Source organism: Podarcis melisellensis (genome assembly GCF_964234715.1).
Source record: "Podarcis melisellensis genome assembly, chromosome: 13".
NCBI classification, from domain to species: domain Eukaryota; kingdom Metazoa; phylum Chordata; class Lepidosauria; order Squamata; family Lacertidae; genus Podarcis; species Podarcis melisellensis.
In genome coordinates, this window is record NC_138545.1 from 41,471,937 (window position 1) to 41,489,987 (window position 18,051).

General features: G+C 49.1%; 1 protein-coding gene across 3 annotated transcripts in view; it reads right to left on the reverse strand.

Annotated features, from left to right (window-relative positions):
* GRN (granulin precursor) overlaps nucleotides 1-18,051 on the reverse strand; it is a 36,297-nt gene that overhangs the window by 3,898 nt on the left and 14,348 nt on the right. For all 3 annotated transcript variants that reach the window (XM_081883955.1, XM_081883956.1, XM_081883954.1), the window contains exons 2-13: nucleotides 16,664-16,823; nucleotides 14,186-14,347; nucleotides 12,898-12,982; nucleotides 12,048-12,169; nucleotides 9,127-9,265; nucleotides 8,887-8,993; nucleotides 6,963-7,095; nucleotides 5,599-5,696; nucleotides 3,827-4,066; nucleotides 1,560-1,796; nucleotides 1,185-1,412; nucleotides 459-686 (exon numbers count right to left, since the gene is read on the reverse strand). In XM_081883955.1, the coding sequence (XP_081740081.1) occupies nucleotides 459-686; nucleotides 1,185-1,412; nucleotides 1,560-1,796; nucleotides 3,827-4,066; nucleotides 5,599-5,696; nucleotides 6,963-7,095; nucleotides 8,887-8,993; nucleotides 9,127-9,265; nucleotides 12,048-12,169; nucleotides 12,898-12,982; nucleotides 14,186-14,347; nucleotides 16,664-16,823 (1,939 nt within the window). The remainder of the gene's footprint in view (nucleotides 1-458; nucleotides 687-1,184; nucleotides 1,413-1,559; nucleotides 1,797-3,826; nucleotides 4,067-5,598; nucleotides 5,697-6,962; nucleotides 7,096-8,886; nucleotides 8,994-9,126; nucleotides 9,266-12,047; nucleotides 12,170-12,897; nucleotides 12,983-14,185; nucleotides 14,348-16,663; nucleotides 16,824-18,051) is intronic.

Below are 18,051 nucleotides of genomic sequence, written 5' to 3' on the forward strand. Positions count from 1 at the left end.
CCGCATGTCAGTCAGTCTCCGAGTGCCCTGGCATGCTTTCGCTTCAGCGTTCTGTGCTGGCACCTGGGCAGAAGGTAAAGGTAAAGGGACCCCTGACCATTAGGCCCAGTCGTGACCGACTCTGGGGTTGCGGCGCTCACCTCGCTTTATTGTCCGAGGGAGCCGACGTTTGTCCACAGACAGCTTCCGGTTCATGTGGCCAGCATGACTAAGCCGCTTCTGGCGAACCAGAGCAGTGCACGGAAACACCGTTTACCTTCCCGCCGGAGCGGTACCTACTTATCTACTTGCACTTTGAGGTGCTTTCGAACTGCTAGGTTGGCAGGACCAAGCAACGGGAGCTCAGCCCGCCGCTGGGATTCAAACCACCGACCTTCTGATCGGCAAGTCCTAGGCTCTGTGGTTTAACCCACAGCGCCACCCGCATTAAGTTTGTGCAAAGCCCCGGCTGCACTCACGTTGGGCAGCTGGCAGCAGCTCCACTCGCCCGAGACATCCCTGCAGCAGGTCTGCCCTTCCTCGCAGCTGGTTGTGTCGTTGCATCGGATGCCACGGTTCTGAGTCACACCGGCAGGATGCTTGGGAGCCCAAGGTAGAGAGTGCTGCGGCGACTGGCAGGTTTTCTGACCTGGATCGCAAGTGTAGTCTTTGGGGCAGCAGTGGACACGGTCTGGGCAACAGACAGCCTGCAGGGGAGACAGGAGAGAGATACAAGAATAGGAGCCAGCAAGATTTAACATCAAAGATCAGAGACCAAAATGGCACAAAAATTCTGAGAACCACTGGCCTCGGGCATCGTTGTGAATTCACAAGAGGCTGAGAAAGAGGATCAGGATTTGAATCTGGGACTTCCTGGGGTCAGAGCTCAGTCCCTTATGCTGCACCAGCTCTTTAGGAGATGATGACTACAAGGGCTGAACCCCAGGAACCGTTTTCCCAGCTGGAAGCATCTTAAGAAAACACGGGGATTGGCCAATGGGGAGAAGCTGAGCCACCAAAGAGGTTCCTCTTTTGAGAACCATTGCCTGCCACAAAGGCATATTACAGCAGGGGAAGAATTCCCCTTTGTTTAAAAACAGAGTTCAAGTTAGGTTTTTCTTGAACTGCACAGAACAGCACCATCACTTTAGTTTCACACTTGATAGCAACTTGTTGGGGACTCTTCCGCCCCCCCCCCAGCTTACCTCTGGGAAAGGGCAGCAGCCCCACTCGCCCGAGGGCATCCGGCAGCAGGTGTGCCCGTCTGGGCAGCTCGCCTTGTCGTCACACCTGATGTCATTCACCTCCCTCGGCTGAATGAGAGCCATCGAGACCTGCCGGGAAGGCTGTCCGCTTTGGACACAGGAGCCGTGTTCCACATCACAGGTGTAGCCCCCAGGGCAGCAATGCTTTTGGTCAGAGCAGCAGACGGCCTGCAGAGGAAAGGAAAGAAGGATGAGGACTCGCCCCACATCAGGGGCCTACAGGCAGCTCCCCAAATCAACCACTCTTTACCTGTAAGGAAACCGCTACCGCCATGACACACACATTTTGGGGATAAACCTGCCCGCTCGACATACCTGTGGGAAAGGGCAGCATGCCCAGGCCAGCGCTCCGGCCATGCAGCACGTCTGCCCATCTGCGCAGCTGAACTCCTCGTTGCATTTCACATTCCTGCTCAAAGAGGCGAGGCCAACGACGGCCGGCTTCTTCTTCAGCCAGGGGATGCTGCCTCCGTTCTTGGTGCAAGTGCCTTCCGACAAGTTGCACTGGTAGTTGGCAGGGCAGCAGTGGGAGCCGTCCTTGCAGCAGATGGCCTGGGGGCGGGGGAGAGAAGCAGGGGGGGAAGGAACTCGTGAGCCTGGAAGGAATCAGAGACAGGATTTACAATCCCTGACTCTGATTGGTGCCAGGGTCTCTGGTCTCACCAAGTCTTCAATGGGATTTTGTTTGGAGACCCAAGTCAACAATGCTATGGGAATCAACGGAATAGTCTACTCCTGTTCCTTTTTTTTTTTTTTTGAAAATAATATTTATTAAAGTTTTAAAAGTTACAAAAAGAAAAAGTAAAAACACCATATTAAACAAAAACAAAGCACATCACAATAAGGAAAAAAAAGAAAAAAAGAAGGAAAAAAAGAACAGAAAAATAGAAACAATTAAAAAAAAACATCAAACCTTCCCTTAACCTATCTTTCATTTGCTTGTTTCCTTGACCTCCTCACACCTCCCTTTTTTGTATTCTAGTTCGGTTAGCTATTTCAGCAAATCCTTTCCTTCTTTCCCAGTTTTTGTCCTGTAATTTATCTTGATATAATCTAACTTTACTTTCCCCGCCTTTCACCAATTAACAGTCTATTTTTACTTAATCCTTTATAACATTTCTGCTAAAACCACATAACTTCATTCCAACATCCTTCTAACATTCATTAATTTTACAATGTTTCTGTAAATAATCTTTAAATTTCTTCCAATCTTCCTCCACTGATAGCCTACTCCTGTTCCTAAAGGTAAAGATAAAAGTACCCCTGCCCGTGTCCGACTCTAGAGTTGCGTGCTCATCTCGCTCTAGAGGCCGTGAGCCGGCGCCGTCCGAAGACACTTCCAGGTCACGTGGCCAGCGAGCCAGCACCAGCGCAGCACACGGAAACGCCGTTTACCTTCCCGCTATAAAGCGGTACCTATTTATCTACTTGCACTTAATAGTGCTTTTGAACTGCTAGGTGGGCAGGAGCTGGGACCGAACGACAGGAGCTCCCCCCGCCGTGGGGATTCGAAGTCCTAGGCACTGAGGTTTTACCCACAGTGCCACCTGCGTCCCACTCCTGTTCCTAGTCAGCTTCAAATTACAGGCTGATTTTGTAGGTTTTTCAAAAGAATGCATGGGGTGGGGGAACGGCATTATATGCTGGGGGGGGGGGGTGGGGTGGGCCCTGACCAGATGAGTTTTTCCTTCCTTGCTAATGAAACCTCACATTTTCCTTCCAAATGTGTTGGAAGCCCCAGGGACAGAGCAGTTGTGCAGGGGAAGTGCTAGATGGCATGTAAAGGCAGAAAAGTCCCTTCCCGATCCATCGGGATAAAGTAATGAAATTATTACTAATCTAGCAAATCACTGGGCACCCCCAGTTGCCCAATGCAAAGCCAGAACCAAATTAGATGGGATTGCATCAGATTAGGGAGCTGCTGCCATCCTGTAAAAAGTGGGAGAACCAATTTAAATGGGAAACGCAGGGGAGAGAGCTGGGCTGAAAACTTGCCAGCCCATATTTTACTTCCCCACATATCCCTCTTTCTCCAGGCGCTTCGGGCTTTGAGACTGAGAAGGCTTGGGAAAGCAGCAAGGGAAAGGAGCCCAAGGAAAGGAAAGAAAGGGGCCTAGAAATATCACTGACCGCAACACAAACCATAGGGCAGGTTACAGGTAGGTAGCTGTGTTGGTCTGCCGTAGTCAAATAAAAAAAAAATCCTTCCAGTAGCACCTTAGAGACCAACTAAGTTTGTTAATTGGTATGAGCTTTCGTGTGCATGTGATTGGCGAAGGGGAGACATAATTTCACTGAGCAAAAGCCACTGGTTTCTAGTTATCAAGATGCACCTCCTTGCTGGGTAATGGCATTATGCAATCTGCTGCTCACCCCACAAATGGGCTCCGCTTGTTCCCATTTTACAGACAGCAAAACTCTGGCCGTGAGCACACTCCCAGCGCTGCCAGGCTTGAACCCACTTCCCCCCCATTCCGTTCCACAGCCAAGACACTTGGAGCGCACAGGCCACTGTGGCATTTGGCAGTGAGTGTTGATTTAGCCAGCCCAGGCAGATGGAACCTGCCCCACCCTCCTCTTACCTCTGGCAAGGGGCAACAGCCCCACGCGCCCGATGACAGACGGCAGCAGGTGTGCCCTTCTGGGCATTCCGTATGGGCATCGCACGGCACTGCCGTGCCCGCAGAGCTCACAGGCAGGGAGCGTGGCTCTGCTTTCGCCAGCCACGGGATGCTTCTGCCGCCTTCGTCGCAGGTCCCTGCAGCCACGTTGCACGTGTAGCCCTTTGGGCAGCAGTGGACGTGGTCTGAGCAGCAGACAGCCTGGAAAAGGACACAGAAATTTCTCAGGTTCATTTGTGGAGCAGTCAACACAGAGAGGGTAGAAGGAGGCTGCCACCTAGCCATGGAAGAAAGACCCTCCCCACCAGCCCAGCTAGCAGAGATCCTTTTCGACATAGAGGTTCCTGAACATTTTCAGGCCACCATCCCCTGGGTCTCACGGAGATTAAGAATGCAGCTGCCAAGCTGGTGACTGGGAACAGTCGCTGGGACCATATACAGTGGTATCTTGGGTAACATACGCTTCAGGTTACAGTCTCCGCTAACCCAGAAATAGTACCTCGGGTTAAGAACTTTGATTCAGGATGAGAACAGAAATCATGCTCCAGTGGCGCGGCGGGAGCGTAAGGCCCCATTAGCTAAAGTGCTGCTTCAGGTTAAGAACAGACCTCCAGAACGAATTAGGTTCTTAACCCAACGTACCACTGTAACTAGTCCTAAAGGATCTTCAGTGGCTCCCAGTATGTTTCTGAGCACAATTCAAAATGTTGGTGCTGACCTTTAAAGCCCTAAACGGCTTTGGCCTAATATACCTGAAGGAGTGTCTGCACCCCCATTTTTCAATCCACACACTAAGATCTAGCTCCGAGGGCCTTCAGGAACCAGGCAGAGGGCCTTCTTGGTAGCGGCAACTGTCCTGTGGAACAGGTCCTCCCGTCAGATGTCAAGGAGATAAACTACCAGACTTTTAAAAGACATCTGAAGACAGCCCTGTATAGGGAAATTTTTAATGTCTAACGTTTCACAATTTTTTATGTGCTGTAAGCTGCCCAGAGTGGCTGGGGGAACCCAGCCAGATGGGTGGGGTATAAATTAATTATCATAATAAATAATGATAATGATGATTATTCCCAGTTAACCCTGCCATATAAAAATATTCAGAACAGCGGTTACTCACTAAGGAACATAGTAAGCAACACAGTAAAATTGAAAGCTGTAACCACCTGTTACACATTTGTTCAAAATCCAATGAAAACTACTTTGTTCGATTAGTTCAACAAAAATGGAGAAGCTGGTGTCATTGGGTATCAGGTTCATCCAAGTCTGATAGTCATTTACACCTCCAGCGCCCCCTGCCACCCCCTTGCCTCTTAGTGCCCCCTAACACCAGGGGGCAGTAATGCCCCCTTTGGAAACCACAGTTTTAACAGCAGGTACCGGAGACAAGGCCTGGTACCCTCCACAGGCAAAACTATAGCAAGGTTACCAGACGTCCCCGTTTCTTGGGGACAGCCCCCGGATTTACAAATCAGTCCCCTGACAAAATCCATCTATTTAGCAGGAAGTTGAAAAGTGTCCCCGTATTCATTTGGGGGGGGGGGACTGGTAACCTTAAACTATAGGATTTGTCCTGTCTGCCCCCCCCCCCCGCCCCACAGAAGGAAGAAAGGAAGTTGTCTTGGTCCACCAAGTTCAGGACGGACTGGTGGGATTTCAGAAGGGACCCCGTAGGCGCCAGAGACTGAGTCTTGGACCACCTGCACCCCTGTCCCCTCATCCATCGCTCCTCTTACCTCCTCCAATGGGCAGCACCCCCATTCACCTGGGCTTCGCAGGCAGCAGGTGTTCCCATCTGGGCAGGTGTGCTCATCGTCGCACTGGACAACACCGACTACAGGAAGGAGAGGGAGGCTCATCGGAATGGGAACCAAGAAAGCCCTACCTCAAGGCTGTTTTTGGCAGCCCTTGGCAACAATTAACTCCCCCCTGAACCCCCCCCCACTGTCTTGCCAAGGCCGGGTAAGTGAGGTGCTGGGCTTCGGGAAGAAGGTGTGGTGTTCTGGCAGAGTCCTAGTAGCGTCCTGCCTCCTTTCCAAAGCCTAGTAGTGCTTTCCTAACTTTAGGAAGGAGGTGGGAGGGCTCTAGGACTCTGCCAGAGCTTTGCACCTCCTTCCCAAAGCCCAGTGTGTTGCTTAGCTGGTATGGGGAATGCAGCATGAGGGGTGAGGAGGATCAAGTTTTGGTCTCACTCCCTTAGGAGCAGAGGAAGCTGCATTATACCACACTAGAGCATTGGCCCATCTAGCTGTCTACACCGACTGGGAGTGTCTCGCCACTGTTTCAGGCATAGAACTCTCCCAGCCATAACCTGGAGATACCAGATAGATAGATAATTTATTACGGTCGGAGACCAGCTTATAAAACACACTTGGGGGTACAGTCACAGAAGGAAAACAAACAATTAAAACAATGCACAACAATAAATTTAAAAACAATGTACAACAATAAACCACCGCAGCGAGCTGACCCAGAGTCACCCATAGAACCGAGTTTGGGGATTTTCTTAACAAACTAGTTTGCGTTGGGAGATGGTCTGTGCCTACAGATCTGTACGCAGAATCTGGCGACCATCCGGGTCGTCTTCTGATCTTTGCCTAACAGGAATAGGTCGGATTTTTGCTTTTCCGAGAGGTCAGCGAGCCTCACCAGTAGGGGATCAATGGTCTTAACTACGTGCCTCTTCATAAAAGGGGCATCTAAAGAACAAGTGCTCTGGGCTTCCTATCTCCCCCAATGAAGAGGTGCAAAGTCTCAGTGTATGGGACTTTTTTCAAGGCTCCTCCCAGGACCAGCGAGGGCAGGGCCTAGCTTCTGGCGAGTGTAAAGGCCCTTCTTGCAGGAGATGCCAGAAATTGAACCTGGGACCTTCTGCTTGCAAGGCAGATGCTCCTCCAATAAGCAGCAGCCCCTCTCCAAAAGTCTACATAATGGGCAGCCAACCTGGTGCCTTTCTGAAGCAGCTGACCTACACCTCCCAACCACTTCTGACACCACGATGCTAGCTATCCCCATTCAACATAATGTGCACAGGCGTCAATTTTCGCCTCCCTTGCTGCTTTGCAGAATACCACCCCCCACACACCGAGTCCTGCCTCACCTGTTTGGCGGAGGTCCACAGCGAAGTGCAAGATGGGCCATGACTTCTGCGGGGTCATAGTGCATCGCGAGTGCTCCAGGTCGCACGTGGTGCCCTGTGGGCAGCAGTGAAGGTGGTCCCTGCAGCAGACAGCCTGGCAGGAGGTGAGGAAAGGTTGTGAGCATCAGATCCAGAACGGCACTACCTGCATCTGCCTAGCTTGGGACGTAGGGTGGGCTGGAGGGCACCAGTTCATGCCAAACATTGCAACCCATGCTTCTGGTTTCATAGAATCATAGAGTTGGAAGAGACCACAAGGGCCATCGAGTCCAACCCCCTGCCAAGCAGGAAACACCATCAGAGCACTCCTGACATATGGTTGTCAAGCCTCTGCTTAAAGACCTCCAAAGAAGGAGACTCCACCACACTCCTTGGCAGCAAATTCCACTGTCGAACAGCTCTTACTGTCAGGAAGTTCTTCCTAATGTTTAGGTGGAATCTTCTTTTTTGTAGTTTGGATCCATTGCTCTGTGTCCGCTTCTCTGGAGCAGCAGAAAACAACCTTTCTCCCTCCTCTATGTGACATCCTTTGATATATTTGAACATGGCTATCATATCACCCCTTCACCTCCTCTTCTCCAGGCTAAACATGCCCAGCTCCCTTAGCCATTCCTCATAAGGCATCGTTTCCAGGCCTTTGACCATTTTGGTTGCCCTCCTCTGGACACGTTCCAGTTTGTCAGTGTCCTTCTTGAACTGTGGTGCCCAGAACTGGACACAGTACTCCAGGTGAGGTCTGACCAGAGCAGAATACAGTGGCACTATTACTTCCCTTGATCTAGATGCTATACTCCTATTGATGCAGCCCAGAATTGCATTGGCCTTTTTAGCTGCAGCGTCACACTGTTGGCTCATGTCAAGTTTGTGGTCAACCAAGACTCCTGGTTTGAGGGCTGCATCTTTTCCATATCTTGCTGGTACGGGCAGCAAGCCCAGAGGACAAGTGCTAATTTACAGCAAGGCTTCATGGAAAAGAGGGCCAACAGACACCCCAAAGCTCCCCTAAAATGAATCAAGTGTTGGGGAGTCAAGGTCCTCAGAAGAAGCTGCACTGGTGGATCTGTGTTGCTGGGAGTAAGACTGGGCAATATATCGTCCAAAATCAGTTTGAAGTCCATATCATGATATTGGTTTCATAATTTTTGACCTGGAAATGTATCGCGAATCACGATGTGTGTGTGTGTGTATGCTCTGTGCAAAAGTCAAAATGTGGGGGAAACCGTGAAGCCAGCCAATGCCTCTACAATGCTCTGTCCTTATTTCAGACATTGTGATACAGTCATACCTCGGGTTACAGCCGCTTCAGGTTGTGTTTTTTTGAGTTGTGGACCCCTGAAACCTAGAAGTACCGGAATGGGTTACTTCTGGGTTTCGGCAGTCACGCATGCGTAGAAGTGCCGGATCGCAATCTGCGCGTGCGCAGATGCGGTTTGTGAATGTGCATCCCGCACAGATCACGTTCGCAACCCGAGTGTCCACTGTATATTGGTATATCGCAAAGTTCAGCTTGTGATAAACTGCGATGTCGAAAACCAGGCATCGCCCAGCGCTAGAGTGGAGTACAAGCCTCAGGGAAGTGGGCAAATGAAAGAGGGAGGTGATTTCTTGCTTCACCCACACAGCCAAAATCCAATGTACGTACAGTGGAACTTTGGTTCTCAAACAGCTTAGTTGACGAACAAATCGACTCCGCAACGCCGTTTCAAGAGTCAAACGGACTTCTGGAACAGATTGAGTTCAAGAACCAAAGTTCCACTGTATGTTGGTCAAAAAAACAGAGCTGCCACAATTTGAATTTAGCGAGAGCCACAGGCCTAGCAACACTGGCCCCTTCCACTGGACCCACACAATCCCATCCAGTTGTCTTTCTGAATTTGATACTTACATTGGGTAGATGGCAGCAGCCATATTGGCCCGTCGGGAGAATGCAGCAGGTGTCTGTATCCGGGCAGCTGGACTGATTACCTGGGCAGAGACTGTTCTGAGGTGACTCTGCAGAGGAGGTTCAGAGACAGGAATTTAAGAGGGTAGGATGCGCTGCCTTGTCAGAAGGGGAATGAAGAACTGCTGCACTGAATGGGCAGCAACTCCAGGTCCACCCCATCCTTCACTCCCCGTTCCGTACCCAACAGAACCGCTCGCCTGGTCGCTGGGAACTTCTTCTGAAGAGGGTGCTCCCCGGAGGCTGCAAAGCACCGCGCGTGTGGCAGGTCGCAAGTTGTGTTGTGTGGGCAGCAGTGGATCTTGTCTTCACAGCACAATGCCTTGGGAGAGAAAGAGGCGAGGAACGTGACAGCAAGCCCAAAATCCATTATTTCAACTGGTTTTATTTGAATTTTCATGTTGCTGTTAGCTTAGGGGTTCATGGTTCTTTCAATATTTAATTGTAAGCCTCCCTGATCATGTATCCCAAAGATTGTGCTTTTATTATTGCCTTTTATACCCAAACAAGTTTCTAGTCTAGCATGGATGATGGGAGGTGTAGTCCAATGACCACGGATAACAGCCACAGGTTTCCCATCCCTGCCTGATTTGATTTGCTGCTTGCTTCACACACACCTCAATTACCTGGCCCTATTTCTAAGTTATCTGCTCACAAGTACATCAGCAAACACATTATTTTTCCTTCAAGAAGCACCACCTCAAGCTTGTTAGCAGCTATATTACACAGACTCTTTTGCCAATAGTCAAAACAAAAAAAAATTCCTTCCAGTAGCACCTTAAAGACCAACTAAGTTAGTTCTTGGTATGAGCTTTCGTGTGCATGCACACTTCTTCAGATATCTGAAGAAGTGTGCATGCACACGAAGAAGTGTATCTGAAGAAGTGTGCATGCACACGAAAGCTCATACCAAGAACTAACTTAGTTGGTCTTTAAGGTGCTACTGGAAGGAATTTTTTTTTGTTTTGACTATGGCAGACCAACACGGCTACCTATCTGTAACTGGATCTTTTGCCAATGGCATCAGAAAGTTCAAGAGTACTTGAGCCTTTGAGATGTTGAGTTCGTAATGACTTTCTCTTGAGGTTTTTTTTTACATTTTTAAATATTTAGTTAGGTTTTTTAAGAGGTGTCAAGTTGCATCCCAGCATAATTACTTAAGGAGGAGCTTCGGTTCTGAAACACATCCAGCTATATTACTGCATTCAGCTATAATGAAACTCTCACAGATGTGGACTTTGGAGAACCCATTTCTGCTTTTTGCATTCTCTCACGAATTTGCCCCCTGGTTCTTTTCGAGTTTTTCTTTTCTTTTTGCATGACCTGGAGCCGTTCTATAGTGCACCTGCTCTCTTGCACGGACTCCTCCCCACCCCCCAGCTAGCCAATGGGTCTTGTTACCCCGTAACACCCTCTCTCTCCTCAGGGAATCTTCAGTGATTCAAGCCGCACAGACACACTTGGTATCAACGGTACAAGGTGTGACCCAGAAGTTGCTCCACAACCTCCTGTTCAATACATGAACTTAAAACCAAGTCAGACCCAAGGCAGTGAAGGATCCAAAGGCGGATCTTGGGGCAACTTGGAAGAAGATCAACAAGGGTTTCCTATTCTGTTGTATAATAACAGCAGCAACCAAACTACACTCCCAGTACAACTGCTGAAGTGCAGGAAGTTGGGGCAGGTGACGAGGATTGTATTCTGTGGAAGGTGCCCCATTAGGGTAGAAGGGGCACTGCCCCCCAACCTCGCTCTTCCAGAGGGCAACTCTGGTTTATCTGCTTTCTCCTCCTCAGTCCCAATGCTGCCTTGCAGAACTCGCCAGAGAGCAAGATGGTGACAGAAGGAGACTGAGTTGGCTTCTCTTGGCGTTGGCTCTGGCGCCACCTGCTGTTGGGCTCCTTGTCTCCTGCCCTACCAGCCCCAAACATGCACCAGCCACCACTGAATTTTGTGTGTGTGGAAGGAGTGGGACGCAGTTCGGTTCTGCCACTCACATTCCTGGGCTCAGAATTCTTTAAGTGTTAAGTGCTGGCCTTTTGCGTCTGGTTCTGGCTGGCAGATCTTTGGGTTCTAATCAATAGCAAAGCAGAACGTGGTAGCCTGAAGTCCACCTGCCTCTGATCTCGACCACTATTGTCTACTCTGGCAGACAGCAGTAAGTGCTCAGTCATGGTGCTGTGGCTCCCGCAAGGTCTCAAGACAACTGCAGGTGCCTTTCAGAAGCCTCTGCTTTTCCATCAGATTGGCTTTTAGCGGTCAGGAAAAAGGCAAGCTAAAGATTTAATAATATATGACAGGTTTTCAGGTTGTTAGTCACCCAAAGGCTAGACATCAAATCAATTAATACCGTGATTTTAGGGAGGGGGCGACACTGTTCTCTGCAGCTTTGGCTTACACTAAGTGTTTCGTGAGTTGCGGAAGCATCTGCAGGGAAAGCACAGAACAGGACACTGGGTGGGGAATCCAGATCTCCAAGTTTCTAGTCCCTTGGGCTGTACATATATGGTTGAAAGCACACAAGAAACATGCTAAAATCTCAGAAGCACAAAAAGTGGCTGAGTGGGGTGCTAGGCCTTCAGTGTGGCTTGTGATTACGAGAAAACAAAAATGACACAAAATGCTAACAAGTGAAGAAATTATATAACACCCACAAAAGAAAGGACAAATTATGCAAATGAAAGATGCTTGTATCATTTATAGACTGCAGAATTAAGCTTCTTTGATTTTTACAGGTTAGCGATGCAGAAGGAAGATATCAGTATGAAATGGCATTGCCAACAGGAATTGTAACGGTTGGACTTGACAGTCTTTGGACTTGACTATCCTTGGACTTGACAACAATAAAAACATTAATAGTAATATGATATGTTGTTGCCACCAGGAACTGTGCTTTGCAATTTTTTGACATGACGACTACAGTTTAACTATAATGTTATGTTACTTTATAGCCAGTTACGTGTGTGTTGTGGTATTCTGAACATGAATTATGCAACGAGGCAATTGTGGTGTGTGTTGAGCTGAGATTCCTGCATTGCAGGGGGTTGGGACAGATGACCTTTGGGGGTCCCAACTCTACGATTCCATCTGCCGGGCCCCCATACCTCGGGCATCGGGCAACAGCCCCAGACTCCATCGGGCATCATACAACAAGTAGACTCGTTTGGGCATTCCGATTCTCCATCTGGACACTGAACAGCGCCGACTCTGGCAGGAAAGGTTGGAACTAGAAGCCAAAAGCAAGAGAAAATCCATGTTAAAAGTAAGTTCTAGACGATTTTCGAAAAGCCTGGCATTCAGAGGAAGCCACTGGGATAGTTAGATAATTCTTCTTGCCAGGTTTCGCAGTTCATTGTGAGGAGATTTCACCCCTCCCATATCCAAGAATCTCCTGAGGAGTCTGCTGATTCTCCAGAGAGAAAGAGGCGTGTTCTGCTCTCTACTTATTCTACTCCTGCACCAAGTCAGTAAGTCAGTCAGTCAGTCAGTCAGTGTGTCGGGGAGAGAGAGAGAGACTGAGTGTTAGAGATGGTGTGTAGAGATAAGGTTGCTGCTAAGAGCAGCTGCAGACGCTCAGTGTAGTGTATCATTCTTTATGCTTAGAGAACCCATTAAGCTCTGTATATAGTTGTATAGTAGTTGTAGATAGAATAAGGAAGATATTCTACAGAGCTGCTCTCCGAGTCATTTATATACTCTGCTAGACTCTGCTGTGCGACGACTGTCTTCTTGTGGAAGTGAATCCGGTGCTCACAACTCTAAGCTGTGAGTCCACAGCACTTTGACCTGTTCCTGTGCAGAAGGTGGTCTCTGGAAGTGCTACCCAGCTCGCCTAGCCCAGTCGGGGCTGAAGTGCAGGAGTCCAGTTGGTGGCACTGGCTCAAGGGCGATGCTGACACATTGTTCCGGCTGTGACCACCCCTCTCTCCTTTCCATCACCCTGCCCCAAGGTACCTTCACTCTTAGAGCAGGATTTCCCATCAGGACCGCAGCGGGAGCCAAGAGGGCAGCAATAGTGACCGCCAGCACAGGAGATGCCCTATAAGAGAGGAGCATAGCTGTCAACTTACAGATTTGAAAATAAGGGACCAGCAGCCAAAATTTTAGTCAACCAGCTGAAATACAAAGTTAAAAGGGACCAGATAATTTTGGAGAACAGCGCCGTTTTTTAGCCCTTCATTTCCAGAGGTTGCTGCTCAAGCTGATGAAACACTGCAATTAAATAACTACAAGCAGCAACCACTTCTCGCGCAAAACAAAGTCCAAGCTACAAAGATGCTACCCCAGGCAGAGACGCTCAGTTTGGCGGCAGTTTGGCCCGAGGCTCCTGCCAGTCCCGGCAGGGAGGGGCTCCCGGGGGCCGAGGCTGGTGAGAGGAGGCCGGAGGCGGGCGGGCTGGCCAGCCAAGCAACACATTTGGAGCCTCCCTCCTTCCTGGCCGGCAGGGAGGGAGGGAGAGGAGCTGCTTCCTTTGAAACCTGGGAAATTTAAGGGACATCATCAATAAGGGACAGCAGAGGGATACGGCACTGGGATAAGGGACTTTCCCACCAAATAAGGGACGGTTGGCAGCTATGGAGAGGAGGAGAATGTCAGAGGAAAAGACATTCAGCACAAGAGATGGGGGTGGTGATTGCAGGCTCAGAAGGAACCTGCCTTTGCCTGGACCACGCAGGGTGAGTATTTTCTAGGCAGAGGTGTTGGGGGCTCAAGTCTGCTCATTTCCGTCCATCCCTTTCCAGGACTACAGTCAGTTGCCATCCCCTCCTTCTGTGCTCATTGCTCCACAGTGCTCAGGTTAAGCGGAGATCACAAGGTCGATTCAGAAGGTTGGCGGCTCACCTACTCAGAGGAGAGAGTGACTGAAAAATCTTGCAGTCGTGGCTGGGGATAGGAAGAGATTTCGGAGAGGTTTCTGCTGCCTTCACAACTAAAAAGCACCCTACCCACAAACTCTGGCAGAGACCTTTCTGAAATGCTCAATACGAAAATCATATTTCTCCTCCTTTTTAATCATCCAGTTAGGAGCAGAGTCCAAATGGAAACAGAGATCTAGTAAGTGTTAGAACATCTGTTCTGAGATTTATTTCAGCACAGAGCACAAAAGGGAAGGAGGCAAGCTGAGGCTACAAGGTGTGGGACACGGAGGCTGAAACTATCCCTTTCGGCTATCCCGAAACAGTCCTGGAGAAAGACCTGCACCTTGCAGGAACACCCTCCCCTGTTCTCTTCTGTGTCTCACCTCTTTCCAGGGGCAGCAGGCCAAGTCATCGTCTGGAGTACGCAGGCAGGAGTATTCCACCGGGCACACACGGCCGTCTAAGCACGCAACACCAGAGGGCTCCGCCACCTGGTGGAGAGAGTTGTCTTGCGGAGGGAACATGCGCAGGGAGACACCTGTGAACTGAAAACAGAAAGAAGTGGGAAAGTGGGAAGCAGAACTGGCCCTGTGCAGATACTCACACAGACCCAAGACCTCCCTGGAAGAAACAGCTGATACAGAGCTGGGGGGGGGGGCGGAGAGGTGTCGCGTAGCTCAGTCAGTAGGGCGCGAGACTCTTAATCTCAGGGTTGTGGGTTTGAGCCCCACGTGGGGCAAAAGATTCCAGCACTGCAGGGGGTTGGACCAGATAACTATTGAGGTCCCTTCCAAATCTATGATCCCATGATTCTAGGGTTCTACTCCATGTTAGAAACTCAGATATATGAGCTTGGCGCCAAATGGCTCCTTAAACGAAGGTTGCGGTCACCAAATCGGAACGTCTAGTTGGAATAGGCCAATATATATGAGAACTGTCCCCTGGGATCAAGTGACATTTCTTCTTTAAGTTGTCAAAGTTCTTAACCTAAGCTCAAGGTTGTCATCTGAACTAGCCAGATGTTTAACTGAGAGTCAGTCCTTTGGTTGAAAAAATGAGACTTTAGGGATCTAAATGCCCCAAAATGGCAACTGGACATTCCATTTTGGCGTCTGTGGCCTTGGTTTAAGGAGCCATTTGGACCTAGATTGTATCTGAGTTTCTAACACGGCCAACAGCCCTGCCCTCCATGAATTTGTCTAAGCTTCTTGTATAGCCACCCAGGCTGGTGGTGGTCATTACTACCTCAAGGGGGCCAGGGGGAGGGAGTTAACTATGGATATATATATATGCACAGGTGTACATAGAGGTTCAGGGTTGTATGGACTGGTGGAACACTGTTCTGTTCTATTTTGATCCTATTCAGGTGTGCTATATATGCGGCAGCTAGACTGGTGACTGGGAGCAGCCGCTGAGACCATATAACACCGGTCTTGAAAGACCTACATTGGCTCCCAGTATGTTTCTGAGCACAATTCAAAGTGTTGGTGCTGACCTTTAAAGCCCTAAACGGCCTCGGTCCAGTATACCTGAAGGAGCGTCTCCACCCCCATCATTCTGCCCGGACGCTGAGGTCCAGCGCCGAGGGCCTTCTGGCGGTTCCCTCATTGCGAGAAGCAAAGCTACAGGGAACCAGGCAGAGGGCCTTCTCGGTAGTGGCGCCCGCCCTGTGGAACGCCCTTCCAGCAGATGTCAAAGCGATAAACAACTACTTGACATTCAGAAGACATCTTAAGGCAGCCCTGTTCAGGGAAGTTTTTAACGTGTGATATTTTACTGTATTTTTGGTTTTTATGGAAGCCGCCCAGAGTGGCTGGGGAGGCCCAGCCAGAGGGGCGGGGTATAAATAATAAATTATTATTATTATTATTATTACTACTACTATTGGTGCGCATGTGCCACAGACAGGTGGGGTGAGCCGGAACAGCAAGCTCAGTTCCACTGCCAAGTAAGTGGCAGGGAGCCATTTTACTTGTGGACTTTGACCTCCAGCCAGTGTTAGAAACTGGTACAGAAAAGCTAGGAGCCAAACGGCTCCTGGGACCTGGGTTATAGGTGCCAAAACAGAATGTCTACTTGGGGGAGGGGGGTTGCTGGCAACACTTTTTATTGGCATGAATGAACTTTATTACGGTCTCAGACCAGGATTATTATTATTTATTATTCTGATAAGCTTGAACTAATAATTCACATAAGAGACACATTGTTAATAGCACTTTTTTTACCAGAAATTGTTAATACATGTTTAATCTGGTGTTTACAATATTGGTACCATAGTTCAGTTTTCAAAACACTCTATTCTTTACTGTTAAACTCCTCAACATATTGTCTGTCCTTAACATTTACTTCAAGGCTTCAAAGCAGTTACATTTCAGTAATCCTTGAGTGCCAGCCAGGCGCAAAAAAGGGAACCCAGACTTTTTGAGGTGTTTACAAATGAAGAATCTTTAGGTGCAAAATGAGCCTGGCGCCCTGCTAATTTCGAACCCTGCCTTCAACTCATGGAGAGGGAGAGGGAAATAGTGAAATGGGAGGGTAGAGCTTAGCACGCTCATTCCTGCTCATATGTGGGGTGAGGATTTTATTTCTATTAAAAATATAAGCTTCGGGAGTATTTGTTTTTCCTGTTGCGGCTATTTTATGCTTCCTTCCTGTGTTTTAATTTGTATTTATGCATTATACAAACATTTGTGCGCCATTCTGGAATCTTTTTGATGTCCAGAAGTACTTTAAATAAAACATTGTTTAAAAAGGGTGCATTTCATGGAAGGGGGGGAAACAGCTCTGCCTTTACGAAGTTGGGAGAGGGACAAAGACTTGGCTTTTCACCTACTTGTGGAAGGTGCAAATCTGGTTCTCACCTGAGGCTGGTCACAGCAGGAATATCCAACTTCTCCAGAGAGCTTGCAACAAACGGAGGATCCCTTACAGCTATGGCCATCGGGGCACTGCAGAGAATAAGCTGACCCTCCAAGCACCAGGCATACAAACAGCTGTACCCACCACATCTTGGCCAAGAACCTGAAAAGAGAAAGATGGAGAAAAGGACAGGTGTTGATTAATGACAGGCAAGTCAATGTCTTCCAGCAGTCATGAAATTAAAAGATGCCTGCTTCTTGGGAGAAAAGCAATGACAAACCTAGACAGCATCTTAAAAAGCAGAGACATCACCTTGCCAACAAAGGTCCATATAGTTAAAGCTACGGTTTTCCCAGTAGTGATGTATGGAAGTGAGAGCTGGACCATAAAGAAGGCTGATCGCCGAAGAATTGATGCTTTTGAATTATGGTGCTGGAGGAGACTCTTGAAAGTCCCATGGACTGAAAGAAGATCAAACCTATCCATTCTGAAGGAAATCAGCCCTGAGTCCTCACTGGAAGGACAGATCCTGAAGCTGAGGCTCCAAGACTTGGGCCACCTCATGAGAAGAGAAGACTCCCTGGAAAAGACCCTGATGTTGGGAAAGATGGAGGGCACAGGGAGAAGGGGACGACAGAGGACGAGATGGTTGGACAGTGTTCTCGAAGCTACCAGCTTGAGTTTGACCAAACTGCGGGAGGCAGCGGAAGACAGGAATGCCTGGCGTGCTCTGGTCCACGGGGTCACGAAGAGTCGGACACGACTAAACAACAATGACGCCTTCCTCTTACACCACTGCGAAATATAACCAGACCTAAGGCCTTTAACTACCTGTGGCTTTTTAGAAGTGGGTGGGATATTTCTAATGTATTCCTCTTGGTTTTAATGTATCTACGGGGGATTACTGTCTGTTTGGTTGTAAGTTGTTTTGGTGAGAAAGCAGGTCGGCAATAAATCACAGGGCGTCAGTGAAGTTAAGTCTTTATTCAAGGAAACAATGTGGACTCAGGAGGCCAGGCCTAGTGGGCACAGTGACTCATCCTGGTACATCTTGCCCCTGTGAGGCAGTTGTGGGGAGTCTGAAGGTCTCTGACTTCCCACTGTTGCCTAAATCTCCTCCTCCCCTGCATCCAAGCAATCAGAGGCTCCTTCATCTTGCATGTCCTTGCTTCTCCCTCTTCATACCTCTTCTGGTCCTGGGAGAACAGGGAGGAGGGGAGGGGAGGGGGGGTCACAGCAGCAGGACAACGACAACAGCCCAGCTTTCTCACCAGCCTGACTTATCTCTGCCCCTTGCCCTCCACTGCTTCAGCTCCTGCCCCGAGTCTGGACTTATCTCTGCCACAGACTCCCCCGCTTCCTAAACCCTGTTGTCTCTTCAGCTTCCGAC